This window comes from Pecten maximus, chromosome 12 (assembly GCF_902652985.1).
Source record: "Pecten maximus chromosome 12, xPecMax1.1, whole genome shotgun sequence".
NCBI classification, from domain to species: domain Eukaryota; kingdom Metazoa; phylum Mollusca; class Bivalvia; order Pectinida; family Pectinidae; genus Pecten; species Pecten maximus.
In genome coordinates this window covers 6,834,900-6,855,160 of record NC_047026.1, presented here as the reverse complement: position 1 = coordinate 6,855,160, position 20,261 = coordinate 6,834,900, and the positions used below count along the sequence as shown (strand labels likewise).

At 36.5% G+C, this 20,261-nt stretch overlaps 1 protein-coding gene across 2 annotated transcripts; it reads left to right on the top strand.

Annotated features, from left to right (window-relative positions):
- Positions 1 to 98: 98 nt before the first annotated feature.
- LOC117338793 (meiotic recombination protein REC8 homolog) lies at positions 99 to 11,316 on the top strand. 2 transcript variants are annotated; one of them, XM_033900140.1, is made up of 8 exons: positions 99 to 245; positions 2,891 to 2,951; positions 3,699 to 3,821; positions 7,114 to 7,208; positions 7,870 to 8,063; positions 8,371 to 8,601; positions 9,010 to 9,119; positions 9,574 to 11,316. In XM_033900140.1, exons 1-8 carry the CDS (start codon positions 108 to 110, stop codon positions 9,654 to 9,656), a joined length of 1,035 nt encoding a protein of 344 aa, XP_033756031.1. In that variant the 5' UTR covers positions 99 to 107; the 3' UTR covers positions 9,657 to 11,316. The 2 variants fall into 2 exon arrangements, with proteins under 2 accessions (XP_033756031.1, XP_033756030.1); XM_033900139.1 differs by having other exon boundaries at positions 7,111 to 7,208.
- Positions 11,317 to 20,261: the final 8,945 nt, after the last annotated feature.

Genomic DNA, 20,261 nt, shown 5'->3' with positions numbered 1-20,261 from the left:
AAATGTAGTTATCAATACAGGAATATAGTATTATGGAGAGGCTACACATGTTTAGGTTTTTTGTCTATGAGGAACTTTATATTACACTACAGAGACCTAGTCTGACCATGCAACTGACCCCGGTGACCCCTAGCCCTATACGGAGACGGAGACAGAGACATCTTTGTGTTGACCGGGATACACAAATATCCAAAGAGCTGTTAAGGAATAACATGAAGGCAGGGGCTGATACCTGTCTCCCATTTGTAAGTCTGAATCAGGAACATGTAGACCGGGACTGACACTTGTCTCCCATTTGTAAGTCAGAATCAGGAACATGTAGACAGGGACTGACACCTGTCTCCCATTTGTAAGTCTGAACTAGGAACATGAGGACAGGGACTGACACCTGTCTCCCATTTGTAAGTCTGAATCAGGAACATATAGACAGGGACTGACACCTGTCTCCCATTTGTAAGTCTGAACTAGGAACATGAGGACAGGGACTGACACCTGTCTCCCATTTGTAAGTCTGAACTAGGAACATGAGGACAGGGACTGACACCTGTCTCCCATTTGTAACTCTGAACTGGGGACATGTAGACAGGGACTGACACCTGTCTCCCATTTGTAACTCTGAACTAGGAACATGAGGACAGGGACTGACACCTATCTCCCATTTGTAAGTCTGAACTGGGAACATGTAGACAGGGGCTGACACCTGTCTCCCATGTGTAACTCTGAACTGGGAACATGTAGACGGGGACTGACACCTGTCTCCCATTTGTAACTCTGAACTGGGAACATGTAGACGGGGACTGACACCTGTCTCCCATTTGTAACTCTGAACTAGGAACATGTAGACGGGGACTGACACCTGTCTCCCATTTGTAACTCTGAACTGGGAACATGTAGACGGGGACTGACACCTGTCTCCCATTTGTAAGTCTGAACTAGGAACATGTAGACAGGGGCTGACACCTATCTCCCATTTGTAAGTCTGAACTAGGAACATGTAGACGGGGACTGACACCTGTCTCCCATTTGTAAGTCTGAACTGGGAACATGTAGACAGGGACTGACACCTGTCTCCCATTTGTATGTCTGAACTGTGAACATGTAGACGGGGACTGACACCTGTCTCCCATTTGTAAGTCTGAATCAGGAACATGTAGACAGGGGCTGACACCTGTCTCCCATTTTTAAGTCTGAATCAGGAACATGTAGACAGGGGCTGGCACCTGTCTCCCATTTGTAAGTCTGAACTAGGAACATGTAGACAGGGACTGACACCTGTCTCCCATTTGTAAGTCTGCGTCCTGAACATGTAGACAGGGGCTGGCACCTGTCTCCCATTTGTAAGTCTGAACTAGGAACATGTAGACAGGGACTGACACCTGTCTCCCATTTGTAAGTCTGAATCATGAACATGTAGACAGGGGCTGGCACCTGTCTCCCATTTGTAAGTCTGAACTCGAAACATGTAGACAGGGGCTGACACCTGTCTCCCATTTGTAAGTCTGAATCAGGAACATGTAGACAGGGACTGACACTTGTCCCCATTTGTAAGTCTGAATCATCAACATGAAGACAATGGCTGACTCTTGTATCCCATTTGTAAGTCTGAATCAGGAACATGTAGACAGGGATTGACACATGTCTCCCGTTTGTAAGTCTGAACTAGGAACATGTAGACAGGGGCTGACACCTATCTCCCATTTGTAAGTCTGAACTAGGAACATGTAGACAGGGACTGACACCTGTCTCCCATTTGTAAGTCTGAACTAGGAACATGTAGACAGGGGCTGACACCTATCTCCCATTTGTAAGTCTGAACTAGGAACATGTAGACGGGGACTGACACCTGTCTCCCATTTGTAAGTCTGAACTAGGAACATGTAGACAGGGGCTGACACCTATCTCCCATTTGTAAGTCTGAACTAGAAACATGTAGACAGGGACTGGCACCTGTCTCCCATTTGTAAGTCTGAACTCGAAACATGTAGACAGGGGCTGACACCTATCTCCCATTTGTAAGTCTGAACTAGGAACATGTAGACGGGGACTGGCACCTGTCTCCCATTTGTAAGTCTGAACTTGGAACATGTAGACAGGGACTGACACCTGTCTCCCATTTGTAAGTCTGAACTAGGAACATGTAGACAGGGGCTGACACCTATCTCCCATTTGTAAGTCTGAACTAGGAACATGTAGACGGGGACTGACACCTGTCTCCCATTTGTAAGTCTGAACTAGGAACATGTAGACAGGGGCTGACACCTATCTCCCATTTGTAAGTCTGAACTAGGAACATGAGGACAGGGACTGACACCTGTCTCCCATTTGTAAGTCTGAACTAGGAACATTAAGACAGGGGCTGACACCTGTCTCCCATTTGTAAGTCTGAATCAGGAACATGCAGACAGGGACTGACACCTGTCTCCCATTTGTAAGTCTGAACTAGAAACCTGAGGACAGGGGTTGACTCTTGTATCCTACTTGTATTTGACCTTTAGTTAGATCTTTTCTGCAAATATTGTGAAGGCTATGAACATTATATATGTAACTATCCAAGGGAATTCGAAATTAATGATGTTTTAAGAGAAAATAATGTTCTCAGTCTGAATGTCATATATTTTTCCCAATAGTATTAAAATGTGGAAATGACAATTTGGAAAAATTCCAGAATATTTTTTCTCCAGACAAAGACATTTTCTTTTTTCTTTTTTCTTTTTTCAAAAATTGTTTGGTGATAAAATGAGATTGCATTACAATTGTAGTATATAATGTAGCAAAATAAACTATTCTAATTGATGAAGAAATTGCATGTACACATGAATTGTATATTTATATACCTTGACTACAACACCTTGACCTTAACAAATAATAATATCATATTGTTATATTTCAGGTCTTGCCTGACCCAAAAAATTCTACAGTGAAAGATTTATTCAGTAGACCTGGAAAAAGAGGTACACAGCCTTTTTAGAACAAGTACAAACAATTTTCATGTTATGATTAAACGCTGGCCATTATATTGTACACTGTGATTATTATCCAGGGTAAAGGTCATGACCCTAGGGTCAGTAAGTCTAACTTTGTTTCTGATAAGTCAAAGGGTAAAGATGACCATACCAACGTCGTGCTGGGTGGATCAGCTTTAATCAAGTAGTTGACTAGTTTCGACACTTAGGCGTCTCGTCATCAGAATCAGAATTGTTTCTGATTACTAATGATCCCTTATAGGAGCTTTGGGTACTGACTCTAAGTCACGTACACGTATATAATGCTGTACTGAGTTTTACATAAAAAAGAAATTAAAAATACCCAGAGCAAGGCCTGACATAGTATGGATCAAAGTGTGGTGGTTTATCAAAGGATAAAAGTAAAGTATATGGTATCGATATTTGGAAAGGACTGATGGAATTTGGACAATCTTATTGAATTCATCTGTTCGGCGCCAAACTCACAGTACATGACCTACAGATTCTATCGAAAAATAAAATTTAGCAGCATCTGGTTGTAATTCATTGAGTCTTTCTAAATATCAATTTACCACTGACAGTAAATATATACATATGTACATGTGTGTACAAAAGAAAATTGAAATATGCATAGTGATACATAAATTAAAGTTCAAATGGTTTTATATGTATTCCTAGGAAACATGTAAGAAGTTATGAATAGATAGTATGTATTTTTTTATTATGTTTTCTTAGCTCTGAGCCATCCATCCATTTTACCTTTATGGGAGAGAAACACAAAGTATGGAATATCGGAGACAGACTCTGACCGTGGGATTCCTGTATGGAGTGTCCCTGACCTACATCTACAGGAGGAAGGTAAGTTATCACAGAGACAGACTCTGACCGTGGGATTCCTGTATGGAGTGTCCCTGACCTACATCTACAGGAGGAAGGTAAGTTATCACAGAGACAGACTCTGACCGTGGGATTCCTGTATGGAGTGTCCCCGACCTACATCTACAGGAGGAAGGTAAGTTATCACAGACACAGACTCTGACCGTGGGATTCCTGTATGGAGTGTCCCCGACCTACATCTACAGGAGGAAGGTAAGTTATCACAGAGACAGACTCTGACCGTGGGATTCCTGTATGGCGTGTCCCCGACCTACATCTACAGGAGGAAGGTAAGTTATCACAGAGACAGACTCTGACCGTGGGATTCCTGTATGGAGTGTCCCCGACCTACATCTCCAGGAGGAAGGTAAGTTATCACAGAGACAGACTCTGACCGTGGGATTCCTGTATGGAGTGACCTACATCTACAGGAGGAAGGTAAGTTATCACAGAGACAGACTCTGACCGTGGGATTCCTGTATTGAGTGTCCCCGACCTACATCTCCAGGAGGAAGGTAAGTTATCACAGAGACAGACTCTGACCGTGGGATTCCTGTATTGAGTGTCCCCGACCTACATCTACAGGAGGAGGGAAAGTTATCACAGAGACAGACTCTGACCGAAGGATTCCTGTATGGAGTGTCCCCGACCTACATCTACAGGAGGAGGGTAAGTTATCACAGAGACAGACTCTGACCGTGGGATTCCTGTATGGAGTGTCCCCGACCTACATCTACAGGAGGAAGGTAAGTTATCACAGAGACAGACTCTGACCGTGGGATTCCTGTATGGAGTGTCCCCGACCTACATCTCCAGGAGGAAGGTAAGTTATAACAGAGACGGACTCTGACCGTGGGATTCCTGTATGGCGTGTCCCCGACCTACATCTCCAGGAGGAAGGTAAGTTATAACAGAGACGGACTGACCGTGGGATTCCTGTATGGCGTGTCCCCGACCTACATCTCCAGGAGGAAGGTAAGTTATAACAGAGACGGACTGACCGTGGGATTCCTGTATGGCGTGTCCCCAACCTACATCTCCAGGAGGAAGGTAAGTTATAACAGAGACAGACTCTGACAGTGGGATTCCTGTATGGCGTGTCCCCGACCTACATCTCCAGGAGGAAGGTAAGTTATAACAGAGACAGACTCTGACCGTGGGATTCCTGTATGGAGTGTCCCCGACCTACATCTACAGGAGGAGGGTAAGTTATCACAGAGACAGACTAACCGTGGGATTCCTGTATGGCGTGTCCCCGACCTACATCTACAGGAGGAAGGTAAGTTATCACAGAGACAGACTCTGACAGTGGGATTCCTGTATGGCGTGTCCCCGACCTACATCTCCAGGAGGAAGGTAAGTTATCACAGAGACAGACTCTGACCGTGGGATTCCTGTATGGAGTGTCCCCGACCTACATCTACAGGAGGAGGGTAAGTTATCACAGAGACAGACTAACCGTGGGATTCCTGTATGGCGTGTCCCCGACCTACATCTACAGGAGGAAGGTAAGTTATCACAGAGACAGACTCTGACCGTGGGATTCCTGTATGGCGTGTCCCCGACCTACATCTACAGGAGGAAGGTAAGTTATCACAGAGACAGACTCCGACCGTGGGATTCCTGTATGGCGTGTCCCCGACCTACATCTACAGGAGGAAGGTAAGTTATCACAGAGACAGACTCCGACCGTGGGATTCCTGTATGGCGTGACCTACATCTACAGGAGGAAGGTAAGTTATCACAGAGACAGACTCTGACCGTGGGATTCCTGTATGGCGTGTCCCCGACCTACATCTCCAGGAGGAAGGTAAGTTATAACAGAGACAGACTCTGACCGTGGGATTCCTGTATGGCGTGTCCCCGACCTACATCTCCAGGAGGAAGGTAAGTTATAACAGAGACGGACTCTGACCATGGGATTCCTGTATGGCGTGTCCCCGACCTACATCTCCAGGAGGAAGGTAAGTTATAACAGAGACGGACTGACCGTGGGATTCCTGTATGGCGTGTCCCCGACCTACATCTCCAGGAGGAAGGTAAGTTATAACAGAGACGGACTCTGACCGTGGGATTCCTGTATGGCGTGTCCCCGACCTACATCTCCAGGAGGAAGGTAAGTTATAACAGAGACGGACTGACCGTGGGATTCCTGTATGGCGTGTCCCCGACCTACATCTCCAGGAGGAAGGTAAGTTATAACAGAGACGGACTCTGACCGTGGGATTCCTGTATGGCGTGTCCCCGACCTACATCTCCAGGAGGAAGGTAAGTTATCACAGAGACGGACTCTGACCGTGGGATTCCTGTATGGAGTGTCCCCGACCTACATCTACAGGAGGAAGGTAAGTTATCACAGAGACGGACATTGAGTTGCCAATTAACCTTGCTAGTGTTTTTTAAGGAGCATCTGTTTGAGTTGATTTAATTTTCATAATTTAGGTTAATTAATAGGTATATATCATTAACAATTAAAATCATATTTATAACATGAAATTGTAACACTAAAGTTAAGTTATAAAAGTACATCGTGCAAGTCCTGTAAACATAATGAAGCAGTACCTATCTTAATATGAGGAAATAAAAGCTTGTCCAAGAACAGTTTTCTTCTTTAATTTGTGGTGAAGGTGTCATTGAAATATTTCGACTGCTAGGCAGCCATCATCAGGACGAAGTTTTAATACAAATATTGTATGCCTGAGGTACGCTTTAGCTGTCCAAAATGGTTATACAGTTGTTAGGTGAGATTTGTGACGTCATTAATACATAACCCCGTGACGTTAATGGAAACGTCATGGATACATAACATTGTGACGTTATGGAAACATAACATTGTGACGTTATGGAAACATAACATTGCGATGTCATGGATACATAACATTGTGACGTCATGGATACATAACATTGTGATGTCATGGATACATAACATTGTGATGTCATGGATACATAATATTGTGACGTCGTGGATACATAACATTTTGACATTATGGATACATAACATTTTGATATTATGGATACATAATATTGTGACGTCATGGATACATAACATTGTGACATTATGGATACATAACATTGTGACATTATGGATACATAATATTGTGACGTCATGGATACATAACATTTTGACATCATGGACATGTAACATTTTGATGTTATGAAAACATTGTGACGTCATAATCACACTAGGTCTACTGTGATACGCCATGTTATTCTATAATAAGTGACACTATATTCTTAACCTATCTTAAATAAAAATGCAATTTTCTTTTAGCAGAACCACGTTCAAGAAAAAGACTGCGGACCTCAACAACACCAGCTGAAAAACCGGCATCACCTCCTCGGGACATGGGACCTGATGTTACTACTGTGGTAAATCATTCAAATCTTGAGATAAAAAAAATACATCTTTTAGAATTTTATATTTGCTGATAATTGTGATTTTATTTTGAAAATCATATTGTCCATTCTGAAAATCTAATGAATCTGAAAGAGTAAGAGTTAACTTCTGAAGCCAGATTTCAAGTCAGTTTATATTCTTTTGCCAAGTTGTTGCCGGTCAGCTGTGGGCAATAGTAGAATGTACCTGGCTTCAGGTTTTTATCATTTTTAATTGACAGAAGGTTCTAGACCACTTTCAGATCCTCCTGAATCCTGGGAGACGTATTTGTCATTGGTTCTATAATTAGCAGTTTTCCTTCTTTCTGAGTTTCAATTTAAAGCTTTAATTTGTGAACTAAAATAGTACAAAAAAAACTGCATTTATACCTATGTATAACAAACTTTGAATACATAAAGCAAATGTCTACCATGAAAACTTGGCACTAGTTTTAAATTAGTATAATCATGTAATTTTATCTTAGCCACAACCTAACAGCCTAACATTTAAAAGTATAAAATATATATATATACTTGAATGAATATTGAATAAAATTTTGTTAAACCTACTCACTTTTTTTTCTTTTTTTAACTTTATGATTTGAAACATTATATTGGTTGTTTAAAATGCTTATCCATAAATTTCTGCATACAGGTACCAACAGTGGATCCAGAGGTGACGTTGGAAATGCCGTCAATAGAGATCGCACGAGATCCCTCCGTATCTATGGAGAAGAGTCGCCATGGAGACGTGACCCCTGTCTCCATACATCGCAGTCGTAGCTTAATCTCGGACGTGGACAAAAGTAAAGACAGCTTTACTGAAGAACCTAGTGCCAAGAGAAGCAGGTAAACTTGAGAGAAAATACTCTGATTTAGTTATTAACAAATGTACATGTAATACCAGTCAAATACCCCTTTTCAGCAGATTTTGTATACCATAATTTAGGATTTATGATTGAGGCATTAACAGGTTTTTCAGAACTGATAAAAATGTTATCAAAATATAAAACAAAACTCCAGGTAACAGTTTTCTGGGGATTGCATAACCATGACTCTTTTCACAGGTTTCTCTTAAAATTGTGAATTTTATACTGGTATCTTAAAAATAATGTTTTTCTGTATGTGCCATTCACTTCTTGAAATATATTTTCAGATCCTCTAGAAAGACGAGGTCAAGAGGAGGCACCTCCAGTGAGGATGATTTGATGGACGTTGCAGCTCAGACAATATCGGAAGCAAGTTTCCCGACCAGAGAGGACATTAGTATCACTGGTAATCTGTCTGTAGTCCAGGAAGAGGAACTCCATGTCAGTCACCTCCGGGAAATGCCATCAATCGTGGCAGAACCGGAGCCCTCAACACCTCAGAGGGACATCCTCATCAGGTAGTTATCTCCCTTTGGTGACACAAAATGAAATTCATATTTGTTAATGTGTTGCAATTATCAGGTTTGCAATTACTGTAATTTCAAGGATAGAATCAAAAAAAATAAATAATGAGTATCTACCCAGTTACATATACAACTGTATACAGAAAGTAAAACGAAGAGAGACCTTTAGTCCTTTTCACTGTAATTCTTCAAAAAATACATCTTGTATGTTTTCTTCAACTTAGGTAACTTCTAAAAAAAAAAAAAAAATCTATGCACTGACAAAAAACAAAAAAACAAAAAAAAACAAGATGCATCATGGAACAATATATCCCATAAATATGTATACAGACAATGTATGTATTATATATATATATATCAAATTTCCAATAAAATAACCCTGTTTTGCGGAATCTTCCACAGAACTGTTGACCGGCTAGACAGACAGGAGGCACCCACTACCTTCCAACACATCTGTCCTGTGCAATCCTCCTCCCGGAAAATGGTTGCCAAAATGTTCTCCACTTTACTGAGTGAGATAATAGTGTTGAGAAAATAAAGTTTCCTTTAGGATTGCAATTAATTGATGCTATATGAGGGATCAATGTGTTATTTTTAAAGTTAACAAGGAAAAAATAAAAAATACAGAAAGATTATCATAATCTGTTATCTAAACCAAACTCTATAGACAACTGAAGAAACTTACACCATGCAACATGTTTTTAATCAAAATATTTCCCCAAAATAGTAAATGCATATTTAGATTATTTTCTACCATCACAATTTTTTTCTTTTTTTTTTCTTTTGGTTTCCACAATGTAAAATTTAACCTCTGTTTTAATGTTTTAAGATTCATTACAATGAGATTTTTAAAAGTTAATTGATTATTAAGCATGTCTGTATCTTCAGTTCTTAATAAGGATGATTCAAATTGGAAGTTTTTTCGAATACTTTTCCGTCATTAAGTTGAAATGTTATTGATTACAGATTTGTGTGCCGAAAACAAGTTAGAAGTGGAACAACACCGTCCCTATGGTGATATCTACATTAGGAAGGGACAGAACTGGTAGTTCATTCCTATACAGCCATCTGATCACTAACCCGTGTTTACAGTCATATTGGAACAGTTATATTTTTGTATTTATGATATTTCAGTAGAAAGGTATGATTGAGAATCCATGTAATGATAAAGAGAGTGGATCTGTTTGTTATATTTCTTGTCATAGTTCGTTGAATACCTTTACAAACATTTTGTTTTTTGGATCATGAAAAGAAATCACTTGCTGAACTGATAGAATCAAAATTTAAATGAAGTTTACTGTGTAATTAGTTTTTGTCAAAATGAGATCTTGAATGGCTTTTTTTTCTTTCACCGAAATTCAGAATAGTTTCCCATGAAGAGAATCTCTTTCTATTGAGATCGATTTGGACTACAGTTAACATTTATCCAGGTCCCTCAAATTGTGCCATTATTCTTTTTTGACTAGAATACCAGACACATATAATACTGAGGGTGACAGATTTGTCATTATTGATGAATTAATGTGTGACATATATTTAATATATCTGTTGACATACTGTAAACGTGGTTATTTTTGTGGGGATAATTTTCGCGATCGACCCACCTTCATTCGTAGTTTATACTCAAATTAATATCAAAATAATACACGTGGGGGAAATTTTCAAAAGGGATCCGCATAATTAGCGTAAATTTCCCCCTCGCATAAATTTCCACGTTGACAGTATCAAATATAACTGGTGCATATCTAATGTATCTGGTGAAAGTTATTATTTATAAATGTCTTTAATTGTTAAGTTTTGTTTGCTGTTATAAATATTGGTTATGTTAAAGAATGTTGAAGAAAGAAAATGGTTGATGAAGGATGACATATCTTGATTTTAATTATTTTTACATAATCTGGTATATCACTTAATTTGATGTATTTTCACTTTAAAATCAATCATGTGACCTTATGAGGACATATACCCCAATCAAAATCTGAGACCTTGGAATTTGTTATCAATTTCCATTAGTTCATGTGAAAACCTTTCACAAAATACAGGATATGTACAGTAACTGATGATTTTGTTTAATTCTATGAGTACTCATTTCCATGTTTTCAAGTCGATCATTATTACTTATTTATTCCTGAAAAGTTAAAATATTTGAAGCAGCTTCAATCTGTTGTCTGTTATTGTTATTTTTTCTATTTTACAAAATTTGTTTTGTTTTTATTTACTTAATTATCAAAATTGTTAAATGTGTATTTATGCAAAATGCTACAGTATTAAATGAACCATTTATTGTTTTAATTTTTGTTTTGTTATATCAAAGTTTTTCATTGTTAAAGAATTGTTTGTCTTAATATTTATTCAACGAAACTTGTTACATAATGTAATTCATGCTGTAAAATTACATTAGACGGTTAAAATATTTTTCGCTGTTTTGCACTTGATTAATTACAATATAAAGTCTCCACAGTTATGTTTGAAATATTTTTATTAGTTGTTACCGTTAACTTGTTATATTTAACCAACTCTTACATTTTTTGCTTGTTCTAGCTGATTTGATGTTTGTGTTATCTGGAATAGTGAAATTTTGTTTTACATATAATGTTACATTTTATCCTTATCTTAATTATTTTCTGGTTTTCTACTTGTAAGAATAGAATTATGTATTGTTTCACGCATGGTATGGGTTCCATCACAGGGGCTTGGCACGATTTTCCAAATGATGGTCCATATATATATGTATTATAGTGTAATACATATATATATGGACCATCATTTGGAAAATCGTGCCAAGCCCCTGTGGGTTCCATAATGTACTTTGTGAGAAAATATCAAAGTTATTAAACTAGAAAGTATTTAATATTTTAAATCCATTTGCGATCAATATGTACTTTTTAATAGATCATTTGTTAATTTTTAGCCATCATACTGTTGGAAGTGGAAGGATTTAAAGCCCACCTGCCCAAAAGCAAGAGGGCTGATGTCATGTTATATCATTAGTTCTCCATCTGGCATCAACTTTCCCTTTTTTTCATTTTTCTCAATAACTTATCCCAGTGGCTTGGTGTTGACCTTGCAGCATGATCGGATCAAGGACTGTAAATTTTGTTCAAACAAATGACCTTGACCTACTTTAAAAGGCAAAGAGGTCAAATGTGTCAAAAACTTCTTTTTGATAGCATTAAGAGGTTAATCTTTATGATACAGGTTCAGAAACAGGCCATTGCATGTTTTGATGATTGCTTACCAATTTTGTTCAAATGAGTGACCTTGACCTACTTTCATAATGTCTGCGGTCAACATCTTAATTGCAATGCTAGGCCCAGGATAATGATATTGGGTCAGTATCGTGCAGATGTGAAGTACTTCATTTTTTTTCAAATGAATGACCTGACCTATATGCAAGGTCACTGGGGTCAAATATGTTAACATCTTCAAATGATTTGTGAAATGATAACCTCAATGAACTTTGAAATGAATTAAATCGTCCTATAAAGTTTTCACTAGTTGAAGTTGCAGAACTGGTGAACAACATAGGCCCATTGAGTCCTCTTGTTTTTCTTATATATTTTTTTCTGGTTGATTTTGTTCATGCCATTAATTAAATAAAAGTGTTTTTATTGAAATGTTTGATAAATGCATTGTAATTTGATTTAAAATATACTTATGAAAGGCAGCAATACTAGATGAATTTAAAGTGGAATAAAAATATGTTTATATGAAGTGACAGGTGCGTGTATACATTCAAATCATGGCAGCAAGTTTTATTTTGATTAGGATAGAAAAGGAATATTGGTATAATCATGGGAAAAAGAAAAAGTTGTGTGATAGAAAATAAGTTTAAATTGATTAAATCTGAATAAAGTGATTTTAATTATGTGATCTTTGAATAAAATGATTATGTTAAAGATACGGAAATAATTTTGGGATATAAATGGCAGTGCATGTAATGCATGGATAAGTGGGGTTTGAAAGAAACTGTTTGGAAATATGTTTAAACTAAATGAATGTTTTAATCGAGTTCAATTCTAGATTGAAAATGATGTATTTTATACAGAGTGTGTGTAACAATGGAGATAGATATGTTCTGTTTTAGTTATATTTACATATTTATTAAATATGTTGTTTTTTATTTTATTTTTCGTAAGCTCCAAGTGGAGTCAGGTTTATTAAAACTGTTGAAAAGTTTACCAGTTTTTTTGTGTCATTTTATAAGTTCTTATAGTCATCTTGGGAAAATGCCAGGTGTTAATTTAACTAGCCAAGGTGTTAAGAGTCTCTGCAGCCCTATAATGCTCAGGTTTCTTTTGTTATATAAACTAGAAGTTCAGTTGAAAAAATTGATGAAGGACAAACTAGAACTGTCGCCCGGATGGCTGACTTATACCCCCGCAATCTGCACGAGTCAATGGTGAATTGGAACTGTTAATAAGAGGCTAACTAAGATAACCCAGTAATCCTATAGTGACCAGTAGCCATAGCAACCATAATTTTGAGAACAATAAAATGGCATGCACATCTACACATGGTCCTCTATATTTGCATGAAGTTTCATTGAAATCTGGCCTTCGGTTTAGGAGGAGTTGTCCGGACAAACATAAAGTTATGGTTCTAATCGGAAAACCTGTTTATAGTGACCAGTTGCCATAACAACCATAATTTTGAGAAAAAGAAAGTGGCATGCACATCTGCACATGGTCCTCTATATTTGTGTGAAGTTTCATTGAATTGGCCCTTCAGTTTAGGAGGAGTTGTCCGGACAAACTTAAAGTTATGGTTCTAATCGGAAAACCTGTTTATAGTGACCAGTTGCCATAGCAACCATAATTTTGAGAAAAAGAAAATGGCATGCACATCTGCACATGGTCCTCTATATTTGTGTGAAGTTTCATTGAAATTGGCCCTTCAGTTTAGGAGGAGTTGTCCGGACAAACTTAAAGTTATGGTTCTAATCGGAAAACCTGTTTATAGTGACCAGTTGCCATAGCAACCATAATTTTGAGAAAAAGAAAGTGGCATGCACATCTACACATGATCATTAATATCTGTGTGAAGTTTCACTGGAATAGGCCCATCGGTTTAGGAGGAGTTGTCCGGACAAAATGTGTCTATAGACAGACGGACAACCTGATTCCAGTATACCCCCCCTAACTTTGTTGCGGGGGTATAACTATAAAATTAAAATGGTATTACAAGTTAATTGTGCTTACTCCTGATGTAAACCAAGGTCTTATTTCTGGACTTTTAGTTATCACAATTATCTGTAATATATTTCAATCAAATACCAAAATATCTTGATCATGTGCAAAAAGCTTCCTGTAGGTAAAAGACTATTCATATACCTTGTACTACACAGAAATGTACCAATTATCTCCCCTTAGTAAATTATGTATTGGATAAACCAGGAGTTGGTGGAGAACAAAACTAGAGAAAGCACCCCTACCAAGGGCTGACTTAGATTATACAACCACAAAATCAAATGATACCTGCCTGTTGTTGGGCCACAAAATCTCGTTAGAGCATTGCACTACTGCAACTTCAGATGAAAGTTAAATTGTGAATCAGTCTCTACATTACTCAGGAAGTGGAAATTACAGACCATATCCTGTGCTGTTCTGGTAAGTCCTTTGTAAGAAAACTGCCATAATTGCTGTGAGTAGCAGGGAATGGTTCTACTGCATATTATTTGAGGTAGCCACCAGCTACTACAAAGAGTCCCTGGCTGTTCACGGCTGAAAAACCCAGTAATTACCAATCAGAGGTATGCTACTGGTTTAGTTGAGTGTAATTCTACGTTGCCTTAACTTAAAGTTATTTTGACTTTGATAAACACCATATTCAATCAATATATGTACATCTTATCAGTGCAACCATAGTATATAACAGTATGAAAATTGTTTATGGGGATTAATATTGTACATAAGACTAGTCCCTATGTACCTCTACTATATATGGACCATAGGTTTTAAATTATATATATAAATGGTATATATGGACCATGTGTTGAACATAAAATATAAATGATAATTTAAATTTGTGCCAAATCCATGTGTTTACCACAAACAGTAACCTGTACATTGTATGTAAGATGTCGACATAATTTCACTGGAAGCCTTGAAAAGCCAGGACATGATTATTTGAAAGCATATAGAACAAGCTTTCAGCCTAAATCTATCAACGGTAAATAACCTTAGCTATAGTGAGGATAATAATATGCATACCCGCTTACCTTTAACTTTTGAATTTTCCCTGGTGATGAACTTAAAAATAACATCAACACTCAATCAATTGCCCTCAATAAATTTAATCTGTTTATCAAATAAAAATAATAAAAACACAGTTTTTACAACAAAAGTTTGTGTTGTACACCGTCGGATAGATATGACTATAAACGAAGGTACTTCCTGCTCTTTTTTATACAAACAAAAGACATTTTTTATAACATAAATATTTCTAAAATTACACATCAACTCGCGTCAGTAGCTGACCGTTATATAACAATTAGCACACTTGGAATGACTTTATGGACAGCCAACATAATTATCACACATTTTCTAAAACTGAATTTATACATTAGAAGCTCTTTGTACAATACAGATATATGAACACATTTTATAGGTTAAGTTTATGATAAATATTACCCAAATCATCTTGTAGATCTTCAGATTACTGTACTACTGAAGTTATAAAAATTAACCTTATCAATACTCCAGACACCATATCAGGACTAACTACATGTACCAGCTAATACGCTCTCATGTCACTTGTCATAGATAAGAAACATCACAAGTATTCCGTGCCCATCTTCTGTATGGAAGCTCAAAACTTATACATTTGTACATTATTTATGCTATTTTGAAAATATTTCAGCCATCTCTGCTATTTAAGTCAATATTTCACCCATCACTGCGATCTCTTGTCAATATTTCGACTACCACTGCTATCTCGCTTATCTCGGCTGCTATCATGGTCAATATTTTGACCATTACTGCGATCTCTGTCAATATTTCAACCATCACTGCAATCTCGGTCAATATTTTGACCATCACTGCGATCTCTGTCAATATTTCAACCCTCACTGCAATCTCGGTCAATATTTTGACCATCACTGCGATCTCGGTCAATATTTCAACCATCACTAATATCTCGGTCAATATTTCAACCATCACTTCAGTTTCGGTCAATATTTTGACCATCACTGCGATTTCAGTCAATATTTCATCCATCACTGCGATTTCGGTCAATATTTCTACCACTTTCCCTCCATAACTACCTCATTGTTTTAAATGTTCTAATAAAGAGTATCAAATTATTATCAAACACAGTGTTATATAAAAAAAAATTAATTTACAGAAATAATCCCACCCTTTTAACCATGTTCTCCATAAATAAATTGGTTGTATTTTTTTATGCCAGATTTGTTCACTTGGTAAAAGTATTTGTAAATTAACACAAATCTTAATTCTTTGCAAAATTATGATACCATAGGATGTGCATGACCTTAGATGAACAAATTAAAGAAACAATATCAACTATTTATGACGTATACATAATTCCACTCATTCACATAGCATCTTATAATCAAAGACCCCAGTGGACAACTGATCAACTGCTTAAATGTCAATCAAATATTAATCATGTTAGCCATTAACTAAATCATTAATTTAAGTTTTTAATCAGCTAAATCGTTAAGTTGTTAATGAACTAAATCATTCAGTCATAATGAACTAAATAATTAAAGTTTTTGATAAGCTAAATTGTGAAGTTATTGATTAACTTAATCATTAATTTATTAACTATTATAAGTAATAATTAAGTTAAACTTATCAATTACTAAGAAATACTGTATTTGATCGAATAAGTACATTGTGTGCTGAATAAAACCATTTACAGGGAAAAGTTCCCGTGTGAAATCTGGGTGCAAAAAAAAAGTCTTTTTTTTTTTCATTTACATATCTTTATGCAGTGAAAACAATCAAAATTCTTTAGTAAAAAGAGTGTCTTTAGTAAAAAGAGTGAATTAACAAAAAACATTAACAGATCAGTGAGGGTAAGATTTTTTTTTTTAATATTTCAGTTATATTTGATTAGCACACCTGTCTTTTTTTTCCCTAAAAAATGTGGGGGTGCATTTATAGTTACAGGTATGCTTATTAGGTAGAATTACTGTTATTATAAGATATCAATTATTCACATAATCTAAGTTATTTATTCTAAGTTATCAATTGATATATTCTAAGTTATCAATTAGTATATTCTAAGTTATCAATTAGTATATTCTAAGTTATCAATTAATATATTCTAAGTTATCAATTAGTATATTCTAAGTTATCAATTAATATATTCTAAGTTATCAATTAATATATAATCTAAGCTATTAATTAAACTGGTATTTATTACCTAAATCATTAAGTGTATTTTTTATCAATTACATTATTAATTTACCCTGGGTAACTAAATAATAAGAGCTATTAATTAACTAAACCATTAATTAATGTTATCAATCAAATAAACCCATGATACAATTAATTCCTGATCAACTTTTAAACATCACTTAAACAAAGCAAGTCAATATGTTGACATAGATACAAAACATATACCATAATAGAATATAAAATACAATACAACAAAATATGAAGGAAAAACCCACTCTTAGACAAAAAAAACAACAAAAAAACAAAAAATACATTGGACCTCTAATTCAACAAAATATACAAATAATAATAAATGCATACATGAAAGATTATTGCCAATCAATAAAAAAGTAACACTTCAAACTCCTGTCAGATGGTACAACACCCAATGGGAGTTTCAGCAGCGTACAGTCGCTATATTTATAATAATATAATATTGCGTGGGATTCATAATCTCAGCAGAACGAAAACAATTTTAGTCATGAAATTTTACACCATGGTGGACTATATATATATTATAAGGAATTAATAATGACACGAGTCTTTGATTTTAATAGATTAAATCTGTAATAGATGTGGTGGAATCTGTAAGTTTGGAAAAGCATATAAACACTGTATCAATTAAACTTCAACCTGAACACCAGTATCACATTACATACCCTTGATTCACGTAAAAAAAATATCACTTTTGATTTGAGTCAGATTATGTCCATGAGGGATTAACTTGATGGTATTGATATAAAGATCAAAAAAATTTTTTTTTTAAATTTTCAACCGACACATTATCGTTGATACTTCAGAGGTTATGATCAAAGACAGCGTATCTGATCGTAACACCTGGAGTATCGACGATGCTGACACATTGATTATAGATACAAGTTTTTTTTCTTCACAAAGTTCATTATGCAATATTTGCTACACCTTGTTCACTATGGGTGGTAGCAAGGGTGGCACAGTTGTAACACACTCGCATTTCACCTAGCTATAGGTGGCCGGGGTTCTATTCGCCGACCGGACATAAAATGGTATGGGGTCACCTGCCTGACCATGTGGGTTTTCTATGCGTACTCCATTTTCCTCCCACAGTAAGACCCCTCTCGTGCTTCCAACCGGGCCAACAAGCGTGATTAATATAAGATTATTTAACTTGTTTCGCAATGGTTGTAAAATAGATAAAGTTTACAATACATTACGCCTTGTAGAATGATGGGAATATATAGCACAGTATAAACTGATATGTATATGCTGGTATTGTAGAGTTTGAGAGCAATATTTACATGAAACAAATGATATGTAGTTAATACTTCGATATATAGCCTGTATGTTACTCTATCACTTCTAAATCCTCTTACACTGGAATTCACTAGCTTACTATTCCTAGAAATCTCAGACACAAAGACAACTACCAGTAAACACAACTGCCTTTGAATAAGCTTGTTTGTTAAAGAATAACAATGAATTATTCATACTGACTAACTCTTTATATGAAGAAGGGACACATCTGATTTTGGACCCAAAATTTAAGTGATTTATTATCAATAAAACGTTTTATTGTTGTTAATAATTTTAAAAATCCAATTAATTATTAGTTGAACAGGAAGGGCTTATCTAAGTTTCTTTTTAAATTTGGTTCGTCAACATGGGATCTATATTATGATCTTTTCCGTAACTTTGGAACAAGTAGAATGATCGGCCCCTACATCGGATCTATATCCTAGGACTTCATAAGCAAACTACTATAGTGTTGGTAAATTCTGATTAAAAGCCTTAAATTGCCCATCAACTGAACATTATGAGGAAAAATCTAGAATTTTACCTTTTTTTTAAGTCATCAGAAGTCTCTGTCAGCAAAGTTTTTCATGAAAGGTGCTGGCATTTGTACGCATAACAGGAAAGGAAAAATGCAACGAACCAGACGAGGACTCGAACCTTGACTTCCAAACTCTAGACGGACACTCTAACCATTTGAGCTAACTGGCTGATGGTGTCCATCCCCGGACAGTTCTGCTACACGACTGGGGTGAAGGGGAGATAAACAGTGTTACCAATAATTAAATCTGTGAATAATTAATGTTGTTGTTTTACACTAAGATACAATTATCCCTAACACAATAAGAGAGAGCAGTTTCCCTCTCATAACAACACTAGCCCCGGACACTAATGTCAAGTAAAGACCTAGCTATAGCAGACAGTAAAACCAGTCTAAATGGACACCTGGATTAACAGGACAACCTGTCCAGGGCATAATGATATCCAAGTGAACAGGATATCTCTCATTCTTATAGATATCAGTATATATATAAAGATATCTACTGGAAGTCTGGAATGAAACCATATCACTGTATATCAAACAGTTTAAAATTAAATCAGACCATCATGTATTTTTTGACATCAGACTCCAACATCTACACGACATATATCCTTAAATCAACCCTGTATATACAAATGTATGTAATGATCAGAGCCCTCTGGATAAACCTGACGGTTTTCATTCAAATTCCTGTCAATGGTCAGAATGCTTATCAAAACAACATTTTCCAACAATGCTCAATATTTGGTTTCCATTGACCAATGGTTGAATCACAGCAGATGTTGTCATTAATCCTAAACTCTGTGACAACAAATTAAAGAAAGAGCCCCACTCGATCAGTAACCTAGGCGATTCCCTGAAAGGTATAGGGGTCACCTACCCAACCACATTAATTTTCTCAGGGTACTACGATTTTCTCAGATAGTACGCTTCCATCGGGGGCTAACAAGAGTGATTAATATGAGTTTATACAGCTTGCTTCTAAATTGTAGTAAAATGAAGTTTATAATCTTGTAGTGGCCAAGTTTTTGTTTTGGAGAACGCCAGGTTTTACCGATACAACTGTGCTTTGTGGGTGCACATTTGACATCGATGTGCCGAAATAATAAATGCCTGGCACAGTCTGGGGCCAACGGAAGATGGTACACGTATGATATATATGACTAAACAATACAACTACCAGGTAGTATTTTACATATACTGTTCTATAATAAAGATGTAAAGACAAAGCATTTATAGATAATAAGTTAATTGTTATTTATATCGGTAATACATTCTACAAGGCATCATATCTGGAATTCTGATGACAAAGAATCGGTACCTGTGTGTGGTCACACAAGTTATGGAAAGTACTGGGCCATTTTCGTTTTTGCAGTCCAAACAGTTAAACCAGTTTGACCGGTGTTGTTCGTTCATGAAATAAAGATGGACCTGGTGAT